This window comes from Ranitomeya variabilis, chromosome 4, assembly GCF_051348905.1.
Source record: "Ranitomeya variabilis isolate aRanVar5 chromosome 4, aRanVar5.hap1, whole genome shotgun sequence".
Lineage (NCBI taxonomy): Eukaryota > Metazoa > Chordata > Amphibia > Anura > Dendrobatidae > Ranitomeya > Ranitomeya variabilis.
In genome coordinates this window covers 717517154-717545108 of record NC_135235.1, presented here as the reverse complement: position 1 = coordinate 717545108, position 27955 = coordinate 717517154, and the positions used below count along the sequence as shown (strand labels likewise).

The window sequence follows — 27955 nt, the reverse complement described above, 5'->3', positions numbered from 1 at the left end:
CCCTCACATTTTTATTTTCCCAAGGGTAACAGGAGAAATTGGACAACAAATGTTGTTGTCCAATTTGTCCTGAGTACGCTGATACCCCATATATGGGGGGGAACCACTGTTTGGGCGCACGGCAGAGCTCGGAAGGGAAGGAGCGCCGTTTGAAATGCAGACTTAGATGGATTGGTCTGCAGGTGTCATGTTGCATTTGCAGAGCCCCTGATGTACCTAAACAGTAGAAACCCCCCACAAGTGACCCCATATTGGAAACTAGACCCCCACGGAACTTATCTAGATGTGTTGTGAGAACTTTGAACCCCCAAGTGCTTCACTACAGTTTATAACGCAGAGCCGCGAAGACAAAAAATATATTTTTTTCCACGAAAATTATATTTTAGCCCCCATGTTTTTATTTTCCCAAGGGTAAGGCTGGTTTCACACTTGCGTTTTTATCTGCATGCGTTTTTTTTAAAAAACGCATGTGTGAAAAAACGCATGTAAACGCGGCAAAACGCATGCGTTTTTATAGAAAAACACAAGAAAACAAGAAAAAACCAAAAAACCCTAACCCTACCCCTAACCTGAAATACGTGGCACTGAAATACGTGGCACTGAAATACGTTTATATACGTATATACGTATATAAGTGCCACGATATTTCAGTGGCCACGTATATAAGTGCCACGTATATAAGTGCCACGTATATAAGTGCCACGTATATAAGTGCCACGTATTTAAGTGCCACGTATTTAAGTGCCACGTATTTAACGTAAATGCCACGATATTTCAGTGCCACGTATTTCACTGAAATATCGTGGCACTTAAATACGTGGCACTGAAATATCGTGGCACTGAAATATCGTGGCACTGAAAGACGTGGCACTGAAAGACGTGGCACTGAAATACGTGGCACTGAAATACGTGGCACTATGACTGTCAGAAAATGTTCATTAAACGGTTAGGGATGAGTTTAGGGGTAGGGTTAGGGTTTGGATCCCTTTATCACCTTGATGGTGGGTGACTTTTCAGTGTGTCTTCTGTTTTTTTTCTATAAAAACGCATGCGTTTTTAACGCAAACGCGTTGAGATCGGACGCCATGTCGCGTTTGGAGAGCCCCTGATGTGCCTAAACAGTGAAAACTCCCCAATTCTAACTGAAACCCTAACCCCAACCCTAGCCCTAACCCTAGTCCTAACCCTAGCGCTACTTTCACACTAGCGTTTTTTTGCATACGTCGCAATGCGTCGTTTTGGCGAAAAAACGCATCCTGCAAAGTCATCTGCAGGATGCGTTTTTTCCCCATAGACTAACATTAGCGACGTATTGACAGACGTCGCAAGCGTCGTGCGACGGTTGCGTCGTGTTGTGGCGGACAGCCAGCAGCAAAAAACGTTACATGTAACTTTTTTTGTGCCGACGGTCCACCATTTCCGACCGCGCATGCGCGGCTGGAACTCCGCCCCCACCTCCCCGCACCTCACAATGGGGCAGCGGATGCGTGGAAAAACAGCATCCGCTGCCCCCGTTGTGCGGCGCTTGCACAGCATGGAAAATGGAAAATGGAAATAAATATATTTTTTAAAATTTTATTATTTTTCCTAACTAAGGGGGTGATGAAGGGGGATTTGATTTACTTATATAGCGTTTTTTGGGCGGATTTTTATGATTGGCAGCCATCACACACTAAAAGACGCTTTTTATTGCAAAAAATAGTTTTTGCATCACCACATTTTGAGAGCTATAATTTTTCCATATTTTGGTCCACAGAGTCATGTGAGATCTCGTTTTTTGCAGGACGAGTTGACGTTTTTACTGGTACCATTTTCGGGTACATGACATTTTTTGATCGCTTTTTATTCCGATTTTTGGGAGGCGGAATGAACAAAAAACAGCAATTCCTGAAATTCTTTTAGGGGGGGGGGGCGTTTATACCTTTCCGCGTTTGGTAAAAAGGATAAAGCAGTTTTATTCTTCGGGTCAGTACGATTACAGCGATACCTCATTTATGTAATTTTTTTATGTTTTGGCGCTTTTACACAATAAAAACTATTTTATATAAAAAAATAATTGTTTTTGCATCGCTTTATTCTGAGAGCTATAACTTTTTTATTTTTCTGCTGATGATGCTGTATGGCAGCTTTTTTTTTGCGGGACAAGATGTGCCATGGTTATTTATATCCGTCTTTTTGATCGCGTGTTATTCCACTTTTTGTTTGGCGGTATGAGAATAAAGCGTTGTTTTTTGCCTCGTTTTTTTTTTTATTTTTTTTTACGGTGTTCACTGAAGGGGTTAACTAGTGATATAGTTTTATAGGTGGGGTCGTTACGGACGCGGCGATACTAAATATGTGTACTTTTATTGTGTGGTGTTTTTTTTATTTAGATACTTTTTTACTTTGTCCCAGGGGGGGACATCACAGATTGGTGATCTGACAGTGTGCACAGCACTCTGTCAGATCACCGATCTGACAGGCACATTGCAGAGGCTTGCCGGCGCCTGCTATGAGGAATTCTCAGCAGACGCCGGCAAGCAGGGTCATCTTATGACCCGGAAGGAGTCCCGCGGCCATCTTGGATCCGGGGACTCCTTCCAGGTCACCGGAGCAGCGCGATCTCATCGCGCTGCTCCGGTGGGAGAGCACAGGGAGCCCCCGTCCCTGCGCGATCCCCCTCTATGCCACTGTCACTATTGACAGCGGCATCAGAGGGGTTAAATGCCCGCGATCGGCGACAGCGCCGATCGTGGGCATTGCTGCGGGGTGTCAGCTGTCATATACAGCTGACACCCGCACCCGATCACCGCGGCGCTCAGCGTGAGACCGCGGTGATCGGGGCGCCGTACTAGTACTGCGGCTGGCACTAATGCAGTGCCGGCAGCGCCGTACTAGTACGGCGCATGGCACGAAGGGGTTAATTTGCCTCCAACACTTTTCCTTTCATTTTTTCCCCATTATGTAGATAGGGGCAAAATTGTTTGGTGAATTGGAAAGCGCGGGGTTAAAATTTCACCTCACAACATAGCCTATGACGCTCTCGGGGTCCAGACGTGTGACTGTGCAAAATTTTGTGGCTGTAGCTGCGACGGTTCAGATGCCAATCCCGGACATACACACATACACACATTCAGCTTTATATATTAGATGATGGGGAAATGAATTCATTTTTTCCTGTTTTTTTCTTTCCCTTTCCTCCCTCCCCTTTCCCCTCCCCCTTCCTTTCCTTTGTTCTGGAGTATATGTTCGCTGGACATTGGCTGGTTAAATATGGGAAAGTTTGTGCAATCTAATTATGGGCACTAATTATAGTATAGATAGCCACGTGTAATAATAGGATTATTTTGGCATTATTATTTTAATGTCGTTATTCGGTGTATTTTAGTATTTATTACGATTGTATTTCACTAATCACATTGTTTTTGTACATTTATTAATTAATGGGGGTAATATTTATTATAAATTATCGTTATCGGTAAAAAGAGGGTGGTTTTATATTGTATATATTATAGTAATGCTTTTTGCTTATCACGATCTTGTAATAGAGACACTGTTTATATTTAGGGTTTGGGATTTTATTTATTACCTAATTGTATCAGCATGTTTCCCATTTCTATTAAATGTCCATCGTCCGGCCGCTTTTATAGTGTTCTGGTTATATTGATTCATCTCGGTACCTGGTTGGCGCATGCGCTGATGGGAACAGCCCCGTGCTTTCCTGCTCCGCTCACATAGGGTGACATAGAGAGTTTCACGCTTGCGTTCCAAGCACGGAGAACAGGAAGTCACTTGTTCTGAGGGAAGTTCGTCAATCGGCGCATGCGCAGTGACGAGCCGGGAATGCCGACACTGATTGCAGCTGTGGGCGGGGGTATTTATATACGAAACTATGCAGCGTACATACATACCCCTATTTGAGGAAGCCATTATGGCGAAACGGCGCCATACTGATGGACCCCCAGGACAGGATACACATTTATGTGATTCTTAGCTGCAAGTGTTATACTTACATCACTGGATTTGCTTGCACTAAATACTTTGCATATGACAGGGCACCACTTAGGCTTATGCGAGCCTTATAGGATTCTGGTCAGGGCCGGACTGGGACTAAAATTCAGCCCTGGCATTTGAAGTTACACAGGCCCACTTGTCGCATGGTGAATATATATTTGTGCGCTGCCAATCGCAGTATGCTGCCATTGTTCTCTCATGCCGATTCAGCATGAGAAAATAATCGCTGAACGGCTCTGCCCCATAGAATAACACTGGGCCAAGCGCTATACAATATATCACATAGCACTACGCCCCAAACAAACTGCACTTTATTCACACTCCGCAGATCCCCAGTGTCTACAGTTCTGATGTCACGTCATTAATGCTGCAGCCAATCAGGGAGCTCAGCAGCTAATCCTCTAGCACTACCGACGTGATGTCAGAGATGCAGACAATAATAGACGCCAGCGCAGCAGAAGTTTGTATTTTTTCACAGTTCAGTGAACACATGCGGATTCACCTGCGCACAGAAGCCGGCAGCGTTTTGGACACAGCGGACATGCACTGCGTCCAAAGCACTGCCTAATACTGAATGTTTACACGTACCCTTAAAGTGAACCTGACCGTTGATATCTGCTGTGTGACCCATGGGCAGCATGTGTCCGGCACTGGCTGTACGATCTAAGTCAGGTATGTTTGTCTCTGAAACGCTGCGGCATCACAGAGAAAAACATGTCTGACTTCTCCCCTCAGGCTGCCAATGACTGGTGTGTTTCTGTACTCGCACGCAGGAAGAAACTTGTCGCTCAGTGGGAGCGGATGGGGAGAAGCCACCAGGGACCCGCCTGTCTGACTAGTCACCCATGTGGCCTTGGTCCTTGGTGGCTTTTACAGTATGTTTTTCCCTGCAACACAGCAGCATTTCAGAGTCAAACATACCTTTCTGGACTCATACAGCCAATGTATGATACATGCGGCCTGTGGAACCAGCAGCATGCATCAGCCATCAGATTCCCTTTAAGATTCCATAGGTGCTATCGCATTGGGAGTGCGGTGAAATTAACATGTATATGCTTAGTGGTGCTGACAGGAGCAGCGGACATGTCTCACACCGTTTGCGCTTTCCAACATATCTGTTTTATATCATCCCTCTGCATTTTTGTGCAGGCGCAGTTCGTGGCCTTGCGGCCATGAACTGCACCTGCGCAAGTGCCATACACGTCACGGCTATTCCCGAGCATGCGTAGTAACGACACAGTGGGAATAGCAGAGATGTGTATGTCACTTGCACAGGTGGCAGCACAGCACTGAGACAGTCTGTTCAGCACAGCATCCTCTCGTGGGATCTCGCTGGGCCCTCGTCTGTCATATTTTGCCCTGCTAGTGTTTTGGTTTTGTGTCCTGCCTGGAAGCAGAGGAGTCACAGACAGAACTGCAGCTAAAGGAGGGACTGTTACGTTCCGGGACCTGTGACATCAGAGGCGCTTGGTTCTGCTGGCGGAGCGCGGGACATTCTGGACTGATTTTGAGGCCGGGACTTTGCAGTGTGGCTGAGGGGGGGAGGTGGCGGTGAGATTGTCAGGTCGGGGCAGCAGAGGCGATGCTTGTCCCCCTCCCCCGCTGGACCGAGTTGGCTTCACTAGGAGGCTGACGAGAGGTGTCGCAGGCTCCGTATCCGAGCTGATGGCGGAGGAGAAGGCTGTGAGGTGAGTGGGGACTGCAGTGTAGGGTGTTGGGCCCAGGCCAGAGTGACACTGCCGCAATGCCTTATGAGATTTGGGGATAGCGGCCGAAGTCCTAACTGGCGATTATTATATTGGATGTTTCACTATTATCCTTATCCCTTTGAGGAGAACTATAACTCCCAGCGTGTACAGAAGCTCCTATGGCATGCTGGGAGTTATAGTTCACCACAGGAGTGGTGATTTTATTTTGCGTTTGGGTACATTTATACGGTCAGTAAGCGCTGTGGATTGGACGCTGTGTACAGCCGCAGTGTCCAATCCGCAGCGTCCAGATGTTACACCATAGTGGAGGGGATTTTATGAAATCTCATCTCCACTATGTGTACAAAGACGCCTCCGGCCTCCCTATGTAAATGGACATGCGGGGCTTCTTTCCAGACCGCAGCATGTCTATTTATCTTGCGGAGACGCTCAGTCTCTGCAAGATAAATAGCGCAGTCCAATGTATAGGATGCGGTGATTCCGCATGGTTCTATGAACACATGCGGAATCACCGGACGTACAGAAGCCGGCAGCGCTTTGGACGGAGCTGCGTCCAAAGCGCTGCTAATACCGACCGTTAGGGTATGTTTCCACGTTCAGGAAACGCTGCGTGTTTGATGCTGCATAGAGACGCAGCGTCATGCACGCAGCGTCCAGATGTTACAGCACAGTGGAGGGGATTTTATGAAATCCCGTCTCCACTATGTGTGGTAACACGCACCCGGCGGCCCTGCGATTCCGGACATGCTGCGCGTCTTTTGAGATCGCAGCATGTCCGTTTACCTTGCGTCGACGCTGCGCTGCCGCAAGGTAAAACACAGGGCCCTATGTGTGGGGTGCGATGATGCCGGATGTGTGCAATGAACACATCCGGCATCATCGCGTCACAGAAGGGGGCGGAGCTTAGGGCAGAGCGCTCCGTCCAAACTGCCGGCCATCCTGAAGGTGGACACGTACCCTAAGGGTATGTGTCCACGTTCAGGATTGCCTCAGGATTTGGTCAGGATTTTATGCAGGTAAAATCCTGACCAAATATGCACCTGAGGTCACTGGCAGGTCACCTGCGTTTTTTCTGCTATGCAAGGACATGCTGTGTTCTTAAAAGACGCGCCGCATGCGAGTTTTCTCGGGTGTGCCGCATGCGTTTTTTACTGCATAGTGAAGACGGGATTTGATAAAATCCCCTCCACTACGCTGTAACATCTGGACGCTGCGTTTTTGACGCTGCGGCTCAACGCTGCGTCAAAAACGCAGCGTTTCCTGAACGTGGAAACAAACACTTAGTGGTGTGGGAGCAGAATGGATACAGCTTTTTTTTTCTTCTTAATTCTATTAATGCTTGCCTTTCAACAGCTTCTTTTCTCCTATGTAAAACTCCGGGGCTTTCTGTTCTTCTGCTCAGGACACTGGTTTATCAGCAGCTCCTAAATCTTTTCTGTCCCTGCCACCGCGCTGGACAGGAGGAAGTGGGCGGTCTGATGTCCTGATAACAAACAGCAGTAAGGGTACCGTCTCACATAACGATTTACCAACGATCACGACCAGCGATACGACCTGGCCGTGATCGTTGGTAAGTGGTTGTGTGGTCGCTGGGGAGCTGTCACACAGACCGCTCTCCAGCGACCAACGATGCCGAAGGCCCCGGGTAACCAGGGTAAACATCGGGTTACTAAGCGCAGGGCCGCGCTTAGTAACCCGATGTTTACCGTGGTTACCAGCGTAAAAGTAAAAAAAAACAAACAGTACATACTTACATTCCGGTGTCTGTCCCCCGGCGTTCTGCTTCTCTCCATTGTGTCTGCCAGCCGGAAAGCACAGCGGTGACGTCACCGCTGTGCTCGCTTTCTGGCCGGCCGGCGCTCACAATGCAGAGAAGCAGAACGCCGGGGGACAGACACCGGAATGTAAGTATGTACTGTTTGTTTTTTTTTTACTTTTACGCTGGTAACCACGGTAAACATCGGGTTACTAAGCGCGGCCCTGCGCTTAGTAACCCGATGTTTACCCTGGTTACAAGCGAACGCATCGCTGGATCGCTGTCACACACAACGATCCAGCGATGACAGCGGGAGATCCACCGACGAAAGAAAGTTCCAAACGATCTGCTAAGACGTACGATTCTCAGCAGGATCCCTGATCGCTGCTGCGTGTCAGACACAGCGATATCGTAACGATATCGCTAGAACGTCACGAATCGAGCCGTCGTAGCGATGAAAATGCCACTGTGTGACGGTACCCTAAGTGCAAGTGGCAGTCGGAGCTGCACAGAAGAGCTGAGCGCGCCCCCCCCTCCCCCTGCCTGTGTTACCTCACTGTAGCTGGTGATCAGGACATCAGAGGGCAGCCGCAAACTTCATCCAGTGTGGTGGCAGTGATTTTAATAGAGCAGGGCAGCTCGATCGCTTCTGACTGCAGGAGCTGACAGCATGAAGGGGGGGCAAAAGATCGAGCGGCCCACTACAGGGACCGGCCGTTCTGGCATTTGCCAGAACTGCCCGATGGCCAGTCCGGCCCTGATTCTGGTTGTTATAGTACAAAGTTACCATTCTTTCAATAATGTATGCACATGGATTATCCTTCTAATAAATTATAGCACATTACAATAGGGTGGAAAATCACTTGTCCAGCAGTATATCCTGCATTTATAGACTAGTATGAGTCATGATGCGGGTTTTCAATATTTATTGTGGGTATGTTCTCTCCGTGTTTGTGTGGGTTTCCTTCGGGCACTCCGGTTTCCTCCCACATTCCAAAGACATACTGATAGGGAATTTAGATTGTGAGCCCCATCGGGGACAGCAATGATAATGTGTGCAAAACTGTAAAGCGCTGCGTAATATGTTAGCGCTATATAAAAATAAAGATTATTATTATTATTACTAGACTGTGGCCCGATTCTAACGCATCGGGTATTCTAGAATATGCATGTCCCCGTAGTATATGGACAATGATGATTCCAGAATTCGCGGCAGACTGTGCCCGTCGCTGATTGATTGGTCGAGGCAACCTTTATGACATCATAAAGGCGGCCTTGACCAATCAGAGACGCGGGTTTTACATTATGACATCGTCGCCATGCTGTGCCCGTCGCTGATTGGTCGAGGCCTGGCGGCCTCGACCAATCAGAGATGCGGGATTTCCAGGACAGACAGACAGACGGACGGAAAAACCCTTAGACAATAATATATATAGATTATTATAGTATAAGTGTGGTGCAGTGTTTGCAGCTGTATTCATTTCCTGTTCTGTCTGCCATCAGTATTTTATGAATTTCCTAGTCTTGTTTTATATTAATGTTTAATAAAGTATATATAAATTTTTTATACATCTTCCTATGCCTCTTTTTCACCTGAAATTGGTGTGGTGTTTGTTTAAAAATATCTAATACAGGCCTGAATAAATGTATATTACAGCCATCAGCCACACACAACTTAGAGATACATCACGGCACAGGTGTAATGGATTTATGTAGTTTATCACAATCTTTCTTGAAGTTAGTCTGTTTTAAAAGAAATTGAAATGTCAGGATAAAGGGAAACTCTGTTGATATTGTACAGAAATTCACACTTGGCCGCACTGCACATTCAATGTTGTCGATCACAAAAGCAAAGTTTGGCCAGAAAGACTGGACCTGGTCTTGTAGGGACCATATGAGCACATTCAGCAGCACAGAAGGTGAGAAGGTAGATTCATCCAATAAGATATCAGGCATCTAGGAAGCCAACAGCATCATTACCCTCCGCTTTCTCTTACAGGCCCATAATAATCTTTCAAGTGATTTTCTAACTTGTCAGCACATTCTACATACGCTGTCATTTGGCTTTGTAGTTTACAGATATGGGCAGGTAACGGTCAGCGTCTAATAACAGGGGATAGGTGAATCCTCCAGGTTGTAAGTTCTATACAGAAGGGATTTCAATACCCAAAGTCATTTGAACAGTTTGTGGTCTAAAGGCAAAATGATTGTGATACGGCCGGACTACACCACCGATAAAACAGCCACAGCCGGTGACTGAGAAGAATCTGTGACTTCTCTGTATTTAGTGGTTTCTACTCACCTGGGTAGTCATATGTAGGAATCTCCTCTTTACACCACTCATCACCCCTCACATATGTCTCTGTAGTATTAATATGGGTCAGATATTCACCCTGAAACAAATATTGTAAAAGTCACAGACAGATGGAGAAGTCCCATCTATGATCAGCTCTAATCCTGCCATCTCCACCGTTCTCATTACACAAGTATAAAACATATAATACTGGGGGATAAAACAAAGCTGAGCACAAGACCTTCACAGCCGTGTACACATCATAGGGGAGATCTCATGACACCTTCTCTCCATCTACCTGATGATCCTGAGGAACATTGGGATCTTCTTGTTTACAGTCCTGTGGAAGAAGAGGATGGGGACATCTCTCTGGTGTTGTCCTCCTACTGGATAGATCTGGAGGAAACACATACAGGGACTAAATTCATTCTTTACATACAGATAATTATAGGCCGTGTGTATTTAGTCCAGTCCATTACCTGGTGATGTGAGAGGCTGGGGAACCTCCATCATGACGTCCTTGTACAGATCTTTGTGTCCTTCTAAGTACTCCCACTCCTCCATGGAGAAATAGACAGCGACATCCTGACACCTTATAGGAACCTGACACATACAATGATACCATCATCCCCTGATCCCTTCATTGCGTTACTGTATAATGTCCCAGCATTCCCAGCAGTGTCACCTCTCCAGTCAGCAGCTCAATCATCTTGTAGGTGAGTTCTAGGATCTTCTTGTCATTGATGTTCTCATATATCAGGGGGCGAGGTTGAGGCCCTGTGATTGGGTTCAGGGGTCTTCCCCATCCCTCAGACACAGGGACCTGACAGCGCTCACTAGAGGTCTTCTTCACTACTGTGTAATCCTGGTTATAGAGACACATTAATAAATCTCATTACAGACATTTCCAGACTCCTCACCTCTCCAGTTCTGTCCATCTGTTATTCCCATAGATAAGAATGATGTAATGTGACGTCATCAGAATCTCTCACCTCTCCAGTAAGCCGGAAGAGGATCTCTAGGGTGAGGTTTAATATCTTCTCCGCCATCTTGTCTCTGTTCATATCCATCTTTGAAGGGAAAATTCTCTAATATAGAAGATCTTCACTTACATTGTAGGTTATGATATTGTTGGGACCTGAATAGAAAGAAGATGAGCCGATGTAACATCATAAAGAATTCTATATAATAATACAATTACTGAAGATAATAAGGGAAACATATCAGGAGATGTTGTATTCTCTTGTCTTATATGGACTGGAACATAAGTTGAATTTATCTTCCATAATGACAATTCTTGTCTCATTTACCGACACTGGAATCGCATTAGTAATACTGCAGGAGATATTCATTACACGTGACAGGAGAAATAACTACTTCATGATGAGGACGACATCTTCATCTTCTACTACGGCTCTAGAAACAGATTTGTCCAGAGTCCGTCACTGACTCCATCACCACCAGCCGTCTATATGAAGGTTTCCCGGCTTCCCTGGACCGTAATCTTTTATCACATTAGATCTCATGTCTGATTCACACACACAAGTTTGAGACTTTTATAAAAGCTTGTTTGTAGGAACAACAAGACAGAAATTACTTGATGCCAATGTCTCCATGTACAGTGTTTTTTTTTTTCTGGATATGATTTTTTTTATGGCATTTTGACGTAGGCTTCCATATATGATATGAAAAACAAAAAACAAAACAGGTATTAAAATGTTAGAAAATAAAATTGAGGATGAAGGTACTGTAGGAATATTATACTGTATGTGGGTGTATGGCGGTACTGGAACAAGTTTATTTGTTGAAATAAAATATTTTTGTGTGTTTTTTTCTTTTAACTTATTGGGTTAGTAATGTGGGTGTCTGATAAACACCTCTCCACTATTAACCCCTGGGCTTGGTGTCAGCTTGCAATACACAGCTGACATCAACCCCCAAAAATAATACTCCAATTGCCAATGCGCCAGGGCAATGAGAAAGAGCCAGGCAAAGTGCCGGGGCTGGTATTTTTAGGCTGGGAAGGGGGCCAATATCTACGGACTTTAACAGCCTGGTAATATCAGCTCCCAGCTATTTGCTTTATTTGGCTGGCAATCAAAATATAGAATTAGTCTTGCCAGTAAATCGGTTTCTAGGAACCTTCAACGACAGCAATATCGGAGGATGTCTCACCACCCTAATGGGGGACAGGAAACACAAAGAGGTTAAATACCCCTCCCCTTCCTGCAACCACCAATGTTTTCTGGACACACTAGCAGGAATAGTTACATCAAAGTGCAGGCATCATCCAATAAGAACATTAGATAGGGAGGGAAATTAGTGCTGTCGTGGAAGGTTCCTATAAACCGAATTACCGGTAAGACTAATTCTATTTTCTCTAGTCGTCTTCCACGACAGCAGCATCGGAGTAATACCAACAACTAATTTCATAGGGAGGGACCACAGCATGCAGAACTCTTCTGCCGAATGTTAAATCCCTATTAAAATCTAGTGTGTGGTGTCTGGTAAACGTGGACAAAAGACCATGTGGCGGCTCTGCATATACTGAACGTGTAGAATGAGCCTTCAGTGATGCAGGAGGAGATAAATTATGTGATGAGCATGGGAGACAGATTCAGTAGCTTGTTTGATCCAATTGGCGATCGTATTCTTAGCCACCTTCTTGCCCTTATTCCATCCTGAGGGCTGAATTAATAAGTTTCGGTCAATCCTCCAACCTTCAGTTTGCTGGAGGTAGTAGAGAACCACCCTACGAACATCGAGGGTGTGAAAGGCCTCTTCTTTTATATTGGAAGGATTTGGGCAGAATGAGGGTAGCACAATATCCTGACCTCTATAAAAGTCTGAGACTACCTTAGGCATAAAGGAGGGATCTAAGTGCAGCGCCCCAGAGACCTGGTCGTTGCAGTAACATCGCTCTGCCACTAAGGGGAGTGATGGTACGTCTGATTGCACTAAAGGAGTTCACCTGACCAGGTATCACAACCACACATTACACTTCACACTCCGGCCGCCAGGGGGAGCAAAAGGGCCCTATCTACTAGGCCACTCCTCACACTTGGGTAAAACTGGGGGTTGGACAGAAAGTGAGAGAGAAAGTAGCTGGGAAGAGCTCGAGAGAGGACCTGTCAGAAGTGGGATCCTGGCAGAGCCCTAGAAAAGGACAGATCGTTACGGAGCCATGCCTGTGCTTTACAGCGGCAGACTCCTAAGAAAGGACAAGAAGGGAGGGTTATTGTGGAGGAGTGAGAAACGGGAATACAGCAAAGAGGCGATAGAACCAGAAGGAGTCGTGCCTCCAGATCAGCAACATCCTTCTGAGGCGCAAAGCCGGCGGCCGGAACGCCGAGAAAGTAAGAGACTTTAAGCATTACTTCAAACCAACGGCAGGACAGTTAATTATAGGTTGGATGTCTCACCTAAATCACCTAAGCAGACAACGGAGGCAACTGTGGGAGAGGGGTGACTCTAGGGTCCCGGAAGAACTCCAAGCCTACCCATCATACGGGTGCTTCCTAGCCATATCATCTGGGGGACGGACAGAACGAACATCAGAATAGAAACGACAGTTGTGGGAAAGAACATCAGAAACAGACACAACAGTTGTGAGGACTATCCCGTGGTGCTCAGCAGGGAAGTACTACAACACACAGACGCTAGAAGGTAGGCACTGATTTCCACCTGCAAAATGGAACTCTGGAGGTGCCTTCGGACCGGCCAGTCTCAGCCATCCCTGTTAGCAGTGCTCTGGATTGCGGATCCTGAAGCCTACAGTAAAGAGGTAAAGAGACTGCAGCCCTGTGTCTTCGTTATTTCATCGCACCACGCACCCACTCCTTTAATTGGACGCCCCTTAGCAAGGTCACGGACCGGGTCAGGCCACCGTGACAACCCTAAGACCGAGACAGAGAGGCCCGGTACCGAGTGCCCCGCGGCCCTGCGTCTGCTCCAAACTTGGCGTCACGAACAGGATCTACTTAAGCCTGAAGAATCAGGTCATGTGTGCCTTGGAACTGTGATTGAATTGTGCTCGCACCATGATTTATTGCAAAGACTGTGTATTGCTATTACCGCCAAAAGTTCCCGCCACAATCCGCCATTGCCGCACACGGAGGGAGGAGCCATAGCTTCGTGGGCGGAACTGGCCAAAATGGAGCGCAGAACAAGAAAACGCGGTAAAGTGCCGATCCCGGAAGAGGAACCCCGACCTCCAGCAGGTTAGCAAGAGGGAGGAACGGCCATGTCTGAGTCAGGAGGAGCGGAGGCGGCGGTCACAGCCGTAGACACAGAGGCAGCTCCGGTCCCCGCGGTAGACGTAGCCACGGGCCTTATACCACCACCGGTTGCCACAGAGCCTGCCGCCCCCATCAGCCAGCCGGAGGCTGCCGCGACTACAACGGCCACAATGCCCTTCTCCATGCCGTACCTACCTGGAGCGGCCTGGCTCCCGCGATACTCTGGAGAATCGCATACATTAACTGACTTTAAAGAAGGGATCTGCAGCCTGCTCGAGTTCTATCCCTTGACAGAGCCTCAGAAAGTTCATATGATAACAAACCAACTCTTTGGGGCGGCTCTGAGAGAAGTGAAGTCCTGGCCCGCCGCGGATAAGGGAACTGCACAGCAGGTTTTTGCAAAGCTTAAAGCCACCTTTGACACCCGCACCGCTACAGAAATTAAGTTGACTTTCTATGGGTGTAAACAGAGGCCGCAGGATAGCTTACGGGACTATGCCCTCAATCTCCAGGAGGCGCTGCGGGCCATCAAGCAGAGTGACCCCGGCAGCATGCAAGATGAAGATAAACTCCTGAAAGAGCGGTTCATTGAGGGGCTCCTGTGCAGTCACCAAAGGGGCCAACTGCACTTCCTGGCCATGCAGAATCCAGACCTGACTTTTGCGCAATTCAAGGATAAAGCCATCCAGGCGCTGCAAGAGCGACAGCCCAGCCGTGCGGTGCCTCCCAGGCGTCAAGCCCTCACGTACCACCAGGAGGTGGCACCAGATGCCCCAGTTGCCGCCGAGGCCGATGCCTAGATCCTGGAGGACGACTCCCCTGCAGGACTACGCCTCCAGATGCAGGAGTTGACCCAGAGCATTGCTGCCCTAGCCCGGACCATGCAGTCCCTACAGGAGGCCCCCAAGGAGAAGATCCAGCTGGCCTCCAGACTGGAGGATGTCCCCTGGATGCGACAGAGGAGGACTCCGCCGACCAGAGGCAGGGATGACGATCGTTTTCTTCGGGACAGACGACCTATCTGCCGCCGCTGTCACCAGGTGGGCCACCTTGCAAGGTACTGTCATTTAAACGAGCAACCCCTGGGGCAGTGGGCCAACCCCCAGGAGCAGGACGATCAGGCCGGCAGCATTGGAGAGCCAAATACATTGGAGGGCGACCAGTTCTTCCAATTGTGATCGACGGAATCCCCATGAACGCTTTGCTGGACACTGGTTCTCAGGTGACGACTATGCCTTACGTGCTTTATAAACATTATTGGGAGGACACCGATATTACTCGTGGCCCCGATGATGATTTCACCATAACAGCCAGTAATGGTCAGCCATTGCCACAAGTGGGGTATAAAGAGGTCACCATCAAAGTGGGGCGGGTGGAATGGAAGGCTCAAGGGATTGTAATTGTTGATATTGACCGCCGTGAATGTAATCCCATGATGACTATCGGTACCAATGTTATAGAAAATTGTCTTGCAGAAGTTATTGTCTTGTTACAACAGGTAGCAGAAACAGTTGGCTACAGTGAACAAAGTGCCCTGCAAAAAGAAATCATGGCTCTGATGCAGAGACAACAGGTGGAGCTGACTGGTGGTGAAATTGGTCGTGTCACAGTGAGTGATTCAAACCCCATTGCGATACCCCCCAGGAGCGAAATGTTAATATGGTGTCGGGCAGCCATAGGCCTCAGGGGTAAAGACTATCAGGCCCTGGTAGAACCCGTATACTCAGACAATAGGCCTACTCTTTCTATAACTCGACCCTCACATCAGCCATAGACTCAGTCGCCCCTCTCACGCATGGCACAGTGCGACAAACCAATAGGCAACCTTGGCATAACAATGTCACAAAAAAACTTCGACAAGCATCCAGGGTTGCGGAGCGGCGTTGGAAGAAAACACGACTGCCAGACGACTTCACTGCCTTCAAACAAGCTACATTTGACTTCAAATCAGCCCTCACCTCTGCTAAACAGACCTATTTCACTAACCTTGTATCTTCACTATCCTACAACCCAAAACAACTGTTCAGCACATTTAACTCCCTCCTCCGCCCACCACTGCCACCTCCAACTCCCTTCATCTTTTCCGAGGACTTTGCCACCTACTTCAAAAACAAGATCGACCAAACAAGGCAAACCCTTACTTATCCACCACCCCAACCACTCCATATACCAGACCTCTGCCCTTCCCTAATAACCTCCCTCTCCAACATCACTGAAGGAGAGCTTACTCGCCTCTTTTCCAAATCACACCTCAACACCTGTGCACTTGACCCCATGCCTTCCCACCTGCTCCCCAACCTCACTAACACGCTTATTCCAGCCCTAACCCATCTCTTCAACCTATCGCTCTCTTCTGGTACCTTCCCCTCTGCCTTCAAACATGCCACCCTCACACCCATCCTCAAAAAAACTAACCTTGACTCAACTGCTATGCCCAGCTATCACCCCATATCACTGCTCCCGTTTGCTTCAAAAATCCTTGAGCAGCATGTCCATGGTCAACTTTCCTCCCACCTCTCATCTATCTCTTTGACAACCTCCAATCTGGCTTCCGCCCCCACCACTCCACCGAAACTGCCCTGACAAAAATTACTAATGACCTTGTCACAGCCAAAGCTAACAGACAGTTCTCCATCCTCCTCCTTCTTGACCTGTCCTCTGCTTTCGACACAGTCGATCACTGCCTACTGCTACAGATTCTTTCTTCCCTTGGCATCAAAGACCTCGCCCTGTCCTGGATTGCCTAATACCTATCCAACCGCACATTTAGCGTTTCCCACTCCCACACTACCTCCTCATCCCGCCCTCTCTCTGTCAGAGTCCCTCAAGGCTCTGTCCGAGGACCCCTACTTTTTTCCATCTATACCCTTGGCCATTTTGCCGCGCCACGCGTGCGCAGATGGATATCGCGGCGGCCATTTTCCTGAAGCCGAGATGCGAACTTTGCTTCAGGAAAATGGCCGCCGCGATATCCATCTGCGCACGCGCGGCATCCCGCGGCCATTTTCCTGAAGCCGCGGCCAGCAGAGCGCCGCTTCTGCGCACGCGCGGCCAAAGGAAGATGGCCGCGCCCACCGATCACAATGAGAAACCGAACATCGCGCTCTTTTCACTCCCCTGGCAGAGGATTCGGGACCTTGGGCATGCGCACACCACTACGCCACCAACGGAAAACTAAGCAAAATCTGGGGGAAGACACCACGCCCTTTTGACCCGACCAGCCTGATTGACAGGTGAAAATGACTACTTTGGTAACGTATTTCGGCAGCATAGGTGGGGAATCGGGGTACACAAACTACACTATTGTAATGCTCAGCTCAGGCCCTATTTAACAGTATTTTTATCTCATACCGAAAAAACAGGGTGACAGGTGCCCTTTAAGAAGAAAGATGGCACAATGAGGATGTGTCTTGATTATAGGCAGTTGAATCGCATTACACATAAGGATGCATACCCACTGCCCAGGATAGAGGAGTCCCTGGCTGCCTTAAAATCTGCTAACTACTTCTCTACCTTAGATCTCACCAGTGGGTACTGGCAGGTTCCCGTGGCGGAGGCGGACAAAGAGAAGACGGCCTTCACGACGCCGATGGGTCTCTGCGAATTCAACTACATGCCCTTCGGATTGTGCAATGCCCCGGGGACGTTCCAGAGGATGATGGAGTGCTGTTTGGGACACAAGAACTTTGAAACCGTGCTGCTGTATCTGGATGATGTCATTGTCTTCTCTAAGACCTATGAAGACCATCTGAAGCACCTGGCCGAGGTGTTTGAAGCCCTGTCCAACTTTGGCTTAAAGGTGAAACCTTCCAAATGCCATCTACTGAAACCCAAAGTGCAGTACCTAGGCCATGTAGTGAGTGCTGAAGGAGTGGCCCCAGACCCCGACAAGGTTACGTTGATTCAGGGATGGCCGAAACCCAGCAACCTCCATGAAGTCCGGCAGTTCCTCGGGTTGGTAGGCTATTACCGGAGGATCATTAAGGACTTCACCAAGAAGGCCGCGCCATTGCAAGACCTGTTGGTGGGCCAATCCAAGAAGGCCAGGGGAAAGAGTACCCCATTAGATTGGAACGAGGGACTGGAAGGATCCTTCACTGGTTTGAAGATGGCGCTGATGGGAGAAGAGGTACTGGCCTACCCTGAATATGATCAACCGTTTGTACTGTATACGGATGCTAGCAACGTAGGACTGTGAGTCGTGTTGTCCCAGGTCCAGAAAGGCAAGGAGAGGGTAATCGCTTACGCCAGCAGGAAGCTTCGTCTCATGGAAAGGAACCCTGACAACTACAGTTCCTTTAAGCTGGAATTCCTTGCCATCGTCTGGGCAGTGACAGAGGTTCAAACACTACCTGGCCTCGGCGAAATTCACCGTCTTCACGGATAACAATCCGCTAACGCACTTGGACACCGCCAAGCTCGGGGCCTTGGATTAGCGGTGGATGGCCCGATTGTCTAATTACGACTTCACCATCAAGTATCGGGCAGGACGCAAGAATGCGAATGCCGATGCCTTGTCCCGGATGCCTAATTTGCCGGAAACGGAGGAGGATCCGGAGGCACTGGAAGAGGTAGAGTTGCCCGCTTTCCATCGCCCCAAAGCCACTCAGTGCTGCCATCGTGTGAAGAACCGGCACAACACTAAACCGGATATCATGCTGAATCCCCTGCCCCACCATGGATGGGCAGAGACCCAAGATGGCGACCTCGCGGTCCGTCGGGTGAAAGAGCTCCTGACGCAGGCAGGTTCGCATCCTGGCCCGGATGACCCACAAGAGACGCAACAGCTGTGGAAGGGGCGAAGTAAACTGTTCATTCATGAGGGTAAGCTGTGCCGAAGAAGTGTCGACCCGTGCACTCACGAATTGGTATGGCAGATAGTGGTCCCAAGGCAAGATGCACCAATGGTTCTGGGGGCGTACCACGATGGGGCCGGACACTTCGGGTGAAGGAAGTTGGAGAGGCTACTCCGAGGGAGATTCTACTGGATTGGCATGAAGAGAGCCATCGAGAAGTGGTGTCGGGAGTGTGGCCCATGCCGCCTACACAGGGAGGACCGTGATAGCCAACAGGCTCCGTTGCAGCCCATCATCACCAAACGGCCGCTCGAACTGGTCGCGCTAGACCATGTGAAGCTGACACCTAGCCGGTCAGGCTATATCTATGCTCGTACCATCATGGACCACTACTCCAGATTCCTGGTGGTTGTACCTGTCAAGGATCTAACGGCCAGGACGGCCACCAAAACCTTCCAACAGTACTTCTGTAGGCCCCATGGGTATCCGGAGAAGGTACTGACCGATCAGGGACCAGCGTTCGAGGCAGAGGTGTTCCAGGAGTTCTGGAACCTGTACGGGTGTAAGAAGATCAGAACCACACCGTACCAGCCACAAACCAACGGGATGTGTGAGAAGATGAACCAAGTGGTGATCGATTTACTGAAGACCTTGCCTGTAGAGGAGCAGAACTTGTGGCCAACAAAACTGCCTGACCTGGTAGACATGTACAACCACATCCCAGTCAATTCCACCAATTGCACTCCGGCGTACCTGATGCGAGGAAGACCTAGCAAGTTGCCTGTTGATCTTGACATGGGGGTCTTAACTCCCGAAAACACCTCGCCGGATGCAGACTGGGATACAGAAAGGCAGCAAAGGTACCGCAAAGTGCAGGAATGCGTAGAAAGAAATCTCACTCAGGCCAGACAAAAACAAGAAAGGGACTACAACCAGCATGCTCCTGCGATTCCCTTGTTGCCCGGTGAACAAGTACTCAAGCGGAAGAGGAGGCTACACAAGCTTGACGACCAAGGGGAAGTGGAACCGTATACCATTCTGCCGTCTGATTTCGACAACACGAAGGTCTGCCTCATCAGCAAGGATGGAGGAGAAACCTCAACGGCAATATCCAGGGACCACCTTAAAATATACCCCGATAAATTGAGAGAGAGGGAAGTAGATCCAAGAAACTGTCCACCTGTCGAAGAGGAGAAGATGATACACACTGTTCTTGGCGATTTTCCCCAGTCGTGGACTCAAATAAACCAGGCTATCGTGGTGCCTGTCCTAACGTTTCGTCAACCGAAACCGCCTGAACTAAATGTGGTGCCAGATCATCCGGACCCGCAATCACCACAGACCCCACCAGAAGATGTCGTGCCGACCGTGGGACCAGCGGGTCCTCCCTCTGCTATCGGCGAGCCTGCCGTACCCACTGTTGGTAGCAGCAGCCCTGAGAGCCCCAGCATGCCGGTGCTACCCCGACTCACTAGAAGTGTAGCTAGAAGGCAGTGCACTACACCAGCAGTAGCCAGCGTAGCGGGCCCTGTTAGGCCAATAGCAACCCCTGCACTGCGGAGGTCTACATGTAGCACCAAGAATCAAACTCCACTTCGCTACAAAACTTGGAGGTATTAACGAAAGTTGCTATTTGGTTAAGAATGTTTGTGTAAATATCTGTGTTACAGGTTTAAAAAAAAAAAAAAATGGACGATGGAGTAATGGACAGTGAATTGCTCCAAAACTTCCAAAGGGGACCCCTTTGTTTACCCGGGGTCCCCGCTGTTTCAACCACTGAACTGGGAGTCATAGACTGTGCATGACCCAAAACTTTCGCAACGTTCAAGAGTCCTCACCTCCCATAAAGGGAAGCACTGTTAAAAATTTACTTGTTCAATGCATTTTAAAAATTTGTATGTCTTTTGCTGACATGTATTGTTGTTTTCTTCCCAGTCCAGGAGTACTGGATTTAACCGGGGGGGGGGAGTGCAGCGCCCCAGAGACCTGGTCATTGCAGTAACATCGCTCTGCCACTAAGGGGAGTGATGGTACGTCTGATTGCACTAAAGGAGTTCACCTGACCAGGTATCACAACCACACATTACACTTCACACTCCGGCCGCCAGGGGGAGCAAAAGGGCCCTATCTACTAGGCCACTCCTCACACTTGGGTAAAACTGGGGGTTGGACAGAAAGTGAGAGAGAAAGTAGCTGGGAAGAGCTCGAGAGAGGACCTGTCAGAAGTGGGATCCTGGCAGAGCCCTAGAAAAGGACAGATCGTTACGGAGCCATGCCTGTGCTTTACAGCGGCAGACTCCTAAGAAAGGACAAGAAGGGAGGGTTATTGTGGAGGAGTGAGAAACGGGAATACAGCAAAGAGGCGATAGAACCAGAAGGAGTCGTGCCTCCAGATCAGCAACATCCTTCTGAGGCGCAAAGCCGGCGGCCGGAACGCCGAGAAAGTAAGAGACTTTAAGCATTACTTCAAACCAACGGCAGGACAGTTAATTATAGGTTGGCTGTCTCACCTAAATCACCTAAGCAGACAACGGAGGCAACTGAGGGAGAGGGGCGGCTCTAGGGTCCCGGAAGAACTCCAGGCCTACCCGTCATATGGGTGCATTCTAGCCATATCATCTGGGGGACCGAGAGAACGAACATCAGAATAGAAACGAGAGTTGTGGGAAAGAACATCAGAAACAGACACAACAGTTGTGAGGACTATCCCGTGGTTCTCAGCAGGGAAGTACTACAACACACAGGCGCTAGAAGGTAGGCACTGATTTCCACCTGCAAAAGGGAACTCTGGATGTACCTTCGGACCGGCCGGTCTCAGCCAGCCCTGTTAGCAGTGCTCTGGATTGCGGATCCTGAAACCTACAGTAAAGAGGTAAAGAGACTGCAGCCCTGTGTCTTCGTTATTTCATCGCTCCACGCACCCACTCCTTTAATTGGACGTGAAGCAGGACGCAGGGTCGCGGACCGGGTCACGCCACCGTGACAACCCTAAGACCGAGACAGAGAGGCCCGGTACAGAGTGCCCTGCGGCCCTGCATCTGGGGGCGCTCCATAAGCGGAGGATAATGCTATCTGCAGTAACTTATGTAGGGCTCTTGCATTGATAGGGCCTGCAGCTCTCTTACACGTCTAGCGAAGTAATTGCTACCAGAAAGACAGTTTTAAGGGCAAGGTTTTTAAAACTCATAGATGATAAAGGTTCAAATGAATCTCTGCTTAAACTGTTAAGCAACAGATATAAATTCCAAGGGGGAATCCGGCTACGAAGTCTAGACCGGATTCAGGCTGCTGAAGTCATGAAACGCTTTATCCAGCGATGACTAGCTAAGTTCTGGTCAAAGAAAAAGCCAAGAGCTGACACCTGCACCTTCAGGGTACTGGGTGTAAGACCTAGATCAAGCCCCTCTTGAAGAAAATCCAAAATCTGAGCAATGTTAAGATGAAAGGGATAAGGAATATTCGGAAAACCAGGATGAGAATTTCTTCCAAATCTTGCCATTAATGGCGTTGGTCACTGGCTTCCTACTCTTCTGGAGAGTTTGTAACACTTCATCTGAAAGCCCTTAAAGGGAACCTGTCACCTGAATTTGGCGGGACCGGTTTTGAGTCATATGGGCGGGGTTTTCGGGTGTTTGATTCACCCTTTCCTTACCCGCTGGCTGCATGCTGGCCGCAATATTGGATTGAAGTTCATTCTCTGTCCTCCGGAGTACACGCCAGCGCAAGGCAAGGCTGAGGAAGTCCACCTGAATATTGAAATGGACAGAAGACTTTTCTCTGCCCAGGAAAAAATTCTTGCAGCAATTAATTTCAATTAGACGTACTTCATGCCTCCCTGGAGACGGAGGTAGGCCACTGCGGTCATATTGTCAGAATAAACACGTACATGATGACCTTGGACAAGGGCAGATGCGGCTCCTCTACCACCTTCAGCTATCTGAGGTTTGAGGATCTGGATCTGATGTCTGGGGACCATAAACCCTGGATGTGGGTTTTCTTTACCACAGCACCCCAGTCCATCTGACTGGCATCTGAAGTGAGCATCTTCAGAGGAAGCTTATCCCAGCTGACCCCCCTCTGCAGGTTCAGGTAGTTTAGCCACCATGCAAGGGAAGACTTCGCATGATCGGAAGGGGAACTCTCCTGGTCAGAGAATTCTGATGCCTGTCCCAAGACGAGAGAACGTGAGTCTGGAGGACTTGTGTATGGGCTTGAGCCCAGGGTACTACCTGCATGCATGATGTCTGCGATCCCAGAATAGACATTGAGTCCCTCAGGGTAAGAGCCCTCTGGCCTCTGAACTTGGAGATCCTCTAAAAAAGATCGAGTTGACGATCTCTGGGCATGCAGGATGCTCTTTTTTCTGAACCCAGTTGGATTCCCAGTAATTTCTTCCTTGGTGAAGAATGAAGATAAGACTTCTCCAGATTTGGAATCCAGCCCGGGGATTCCAGGATTTCCATGGTCTTTGCCACATTTAGATTTAGATGGGGAATTAGATGCTGCAAAGATGAGGAAGTCATCTAAATACAGAATGATGCAAATCCCCTGATGACGAATGAAGATTACTGCTTCTGTCATAATCTTGGTGAATACCCGCAGTGCTGATGAAATGCCAAACGGGAGGACAATGAATTGGTAATGGCTGACGCGGTGATCATGGCAAACTGCACATCTGAGGAACCTCTGATCATCTGGGTGGATTGGCACATGGTAATAGGCATCCTTCAGATCTATTGTAGCCATTACCCAATCCTGTCCAAAGAGTGGGATTGCTGATTTGATCGATTCCACCTTGAACCGTCTGTATATGATCACTGATTCAGGGGTTTCAGATTGATGATAATTAGTGATGGGCGAGCACTTAACTGCTTTGGTGCTCGTTGCTTGGGTCGAGCAAATTGGAGTACTTGGGTACTCGACCCGAGCAACGAGCCCAATGCAAGTCTATGGGAAATCAGAGCATTTTTACCACGATACCCCGGGGGTCCTTTTAAGGTCTAAAAACATCTGAAAACGATGGAAACACTACTGAAATGACATGGGAACATCATGGGCATCGCCCCTGGAAGCATTTCTGACTCCTAGGTCACAGCTGTAAGCAATGTTGCCAGAGTTTCATGCCATTTTAACAGGTGAACCAAAAAACATATAAAAACGAAACCAAAATGGATTTTGCTGGGAAATATGTTAAAGGTACATCCTTTCCAGGGTAATGACATGTATATAAGGCAAAATATTTATCCCCAGACCAAAATGTTCCTCCACTACTCGGGCTATGTTCACACACAGTGTTTTTTATGCGTATTTCAACTTTGACATTGCTTTCAACAAATACAAATGCATTCACTGGGAAATGTCATTGTAACATTTAACCACCCTAGCAGGCCATGTGGTGTGTGACACATAAGGAGACACATTTTGATTCAAGGAGGGACTCTTAAAGTTGCAAATCCTATTTTTAGTGTGGTATCAGGTGGCATTAATATTCTTAAACAGCCATTATTAAACAGTGGGTCTCCTATGCTGTTATTGCCTATGCAGTGAGTGGCCTGGCTGCCAAGAATTACGACGCACCCCAATACCCCTTTCATGAGAGGTACGGGAGTGCTTCCTGAAAAAATGCTGCATTGAATGCAAGGCCTGCCCTGCTACCAAGTCATATGCACCCCAAGAAACCTTTGAACCCAGGTACTGGATGGCCACAGGAAAACCCACTTCAAATTCTTCAGTTGGTCCTGCTATACTGTTTCCTTATGCATTGAATGCAAGGGCCACCTTGACCCAAATTTTCACGCACCCCAATCCCCCCTTGGAAGAAACATGGAGGAGGGACTCCTAAAAAAAACTGGCCCATTAAAAAGGAGCTGGTCTCCTAGACTGCCCAAGTGCATGGCCTCGCAAACATTTCCCCATGGGGGGTACATTTTTAAATTTTTTCATTGGGATCATAGACATCCTTGCCAAAAAATTGACTGGCTGTAGCAACACGGAACACGTTAACTCTGGTGATCTAGTGGCGGAGAATGATGAGACGTGGAGGAAGGAACCATTAAAAACTAGGCCCATTTTAAAAGAGCGGGATTCCTAGACTTGTAATGTCCATACAGTAAGTGCATGGGCTGACAAACATTTCCCCACGGGGGGCACATTTAAAAAAATTTTTTTATGGGGATCATAGACCACTTTGCCAAAAAATTGACTGGCTGTAGCAGCATGGAACACTTTAACCCTGGTAATCTAGTGGCGGTGGATGATGAGATGTGGAGGAAGGCCTCATTAAAAACTAGGCCCAATTTAAAGGAGTGGGTCTTGCGGTTTTCATTCAGTGGTGTACAGAAGACTTGCCCAATCCAGCCCTTGTTCATTTTTATAAGAGTCAGTCTGTCAGCATTTTCAGTTGACAGGTGGATGCACTTATCAGTTATAATTCCATCAGCGGAACTAAAAACCCTCTCTGACAGAACGCTAGCAGCAGGGCAGGCCAGGACCTCCAAGGTGTAGAGAGCCAGTTCATGCCTCTTGTCCAGCTTGGATACCCAATAATTAAAAGGCACAGAGGAATCCTGGAGGACATTTGTACGATCGGCAAGGTACTCCCTCAGCGTCTTCCCAAACATTGCACTTCTTGTGACAGCACCCCTTGCCTCTGTGCTGGCGTGATTGGAGGGTCTGAGAAAACTGTCCCAGAACTTTGCCATTGTTCCTCTGCCTGTGCTGGATTGTACTTCTGTCTCTCTCGTTTTACTCCTTGCTGCCAGCATTCTCATTTGGGAATTTTTTTTGTAATTCCGCTACAAGGGCCCTCTGCACTATCTTAGTACACCTGTCTGCCTCTGGAAGAAGAGATTGAAAGTTTTCCTTGTAGCGTGGGTCTAGAAGTGTCACCAACCAGTAATGAGTGTCTCCGAAAATTTTAATAATGCGAGGGTCATGGAAAACAAAGTCAGCCATGCGTGCCAGACTGCTAACAGGTAAGACTTCCTTGTCCTCACCAACAGGATGACTGACTATGCTGTCCTCCTCCTCCTCCCTGTCTTCAGGCCATCCATGCTGAACAGACCGTATGACAGCTGTGCTTGTAGTACTGTCTATAGCACATGAAAGTAGCTCCTGTTCCTCCTCCTCATCTACCAATCCACGTTGGGATGACATGAGGCTGTGCTGTGTAATCACCCTGTATGGTTCCTTGCTAAATGTCCTCGTGCTCCCCCTGCAATGCATCCTCTTTGTGAGCAGAGAAGTTTTCAGAATGCAGAAAAGCGGGATGGTGATGCTAATTATGGCATCATTGCTGCTCACCATCTTGGTGCAGTCCTCAAAGTTTTGGAGGATGGTACATATGTCTGACATCCATGTCCACTCCTGAGGTCTTATGTGTGGAGTCTGAACTGAATAACGACAGCCTTGTTGATGCTCGTAATCAACAACTGCCCTCTTCTGCTCGCAAATCCTTTCCAACATATGCAGTGTAGAGTTCCAATGCGTGGGGACATCACACACCAGTCGGTGAGCGGGAAGCTGCAAATGCTGGTGAAGCACAGCAAGGGCTGCTGACGCTGTAGCTGACTTTCTAAAATGGGCAGACAGGAGGCATACTTCCACTAGCAGATTCAGCAGCTCTGGGTAGCTTTTGAGAAAACGTTGAACGATGAGGTTAAGCACATGGGCCAGGCAAGGTATGTGTGAGCTCACCTTGCCTCAGAGCCGCCACCAGGTTCTGGCCATTGTCATACATGACCATGCCTGGCTGTAAGTTCAGTGGTGTTATCCAAAAATCTGACTGCTCTTTCAGCGCTGTCCACAACTCTTCAGCATTGTGCGGTTTTTCACCTAAGCAGACTAGCTTCAGCACAGCCTGTTGCCAATTAGCTGAGGCAGTGCTGCAGTGCTTCCAGCTTCTGACTGATGTGCTCATTTCAGAGATGGAGACTAAAGAGGAGGAGATGCAGGAGCTTAGGCTGTGAGAACAACCCTGACTGACGTAGAGACCGCAATCTTCGGTGTCGGGAGAATGTGTTCCATCCCAAGGTCCGACTGGGTCCCGGCTTCCACTATGTTAACCCAGTTTGACATCAGTGAGATGTACCGTTCCAGCCCACAAGCACATATCCTCGTGTCCGTGGTTAGGTGGACTTTCCCAGTAACAGCATTGTTGAGGGCACGGGTAATGTTCTGGGACACATGCTGGTGTAATGCTGGTATGGTACACCATGAGAAATAGTGGTGACTGGGATCAGAGTACCTTGGGACGGCCGCCGCCATCAGGTTGCGGAAAGCTTCCATCTCAACAAGCCTAAAAGGCAACATTTCGAGCGCAAGCAGACGAGAAATGTGAGAATTTAGTACTGTGGCCTGTGAGACGTTGGCTGCGTATTTCCGCTTGCGTTTCAATGACTGGGGTATAGACAACTGAAGGCTGTGCTGCAACAAGGACGTGGACGGGCTTGATAGTGCTGGTTGACTGTGGGCAACAACAGGTGCAGGGCACGAGGCATCTTCGCATGCACCGTGGACTGGGGATTGGCTTCTACGCAAAACAGTGGAAGAAGCAGCGCTGTCACCTGCAGACAGTGTTCCTGGAGCCTGGGGTTTGACCCACAAAGTCGGGTGCTTTGCTACCATGTGCCTGATCATGCTGGTAGTTTTGCTACCTCTGTTGATGCGGGCATGGCAGGTGTTGCAAATGGCCTGCTTGGGGTTATTGTCATAGTCTTTAAAAAATAACCAGACTCGGGAAGATCTAAAAGTTGGAATGGCAACTTCCGTCATGTTGGTGTTATAGGAAACAGATGCACACCTTCTGTCTGCGGCCACCACACTGCCTCTTCCTGCCTGTTAGGGTGCTATGCCTCCTTTCCCATGTGTGCTGCTGTGCTTGCTTTGCATGTCCTCCTGCCAGGTTGGGTCAGTTACTATGTCATCCACCACCTCGTCTTCCACATCCGCACCCTGCTCCTCTTCCTGACTTTCTGTCAATTGTGTCTCATCATCGTCCACCTCTTGTGACACTTTCTCACCATCGCCTTCATGGAAGCGTGGATGCTCAAATCTGTGGGCATTGCTACATGCGATCTCATCTTACGTCACTTCAAGTTGACCGGACGAGAGTCCAGAATTTTTAAAGCGAAAAGTGAGCAGCTCTTCGGAGTGTCCAAATGTGGGATCAG

At 48.5% G+C, this 27955-nt stretch overlaps 1 protein-coding gene across 6 annotated transcripts in view; it reads right to left on the bottom strand.

Moving 5' to 3' along the window:
- Positions 1–27955, bottom strand: part of LOC143766581 (uncharacterized) — a 250057-nt gene that overhangs the window by 196856 nt on the left and 25246 nt on the right. The window contains exons 2-6 of one of the 6 annotated variants that reach the window (XM_077254358.1): positions 10744–10889; positions 10437–10616; positions 10231–10354; positions 10050–10147; positions 9761–9851 (exon numbers count right to left, since the gene is read on the bottom strand). The exons of 3 other annotated variants lie outside the window; for them this stretch is intronic. In XM_077254358.1, the coding sequence (XP_077110473.1) occupies positions 9761–9851; positions 10050–10147; positions 10231–10354; positions 10437–10616; positions 10744–10821 (571 nt within the window). In that variant the 5' untranslated portion in view covers positions 10822–10889. Of the gene's footprint in view, positions 1–9760; positions 9852–10049; positions 10148–10230; positions 10355–10436; positions 10617–10743; positions 10890–27955 lie in introns of those variants that run through there. 2 more of the 6 variants (XM_077254362.1, XM_077254363.1) reach the window with 2 other exon arrangements.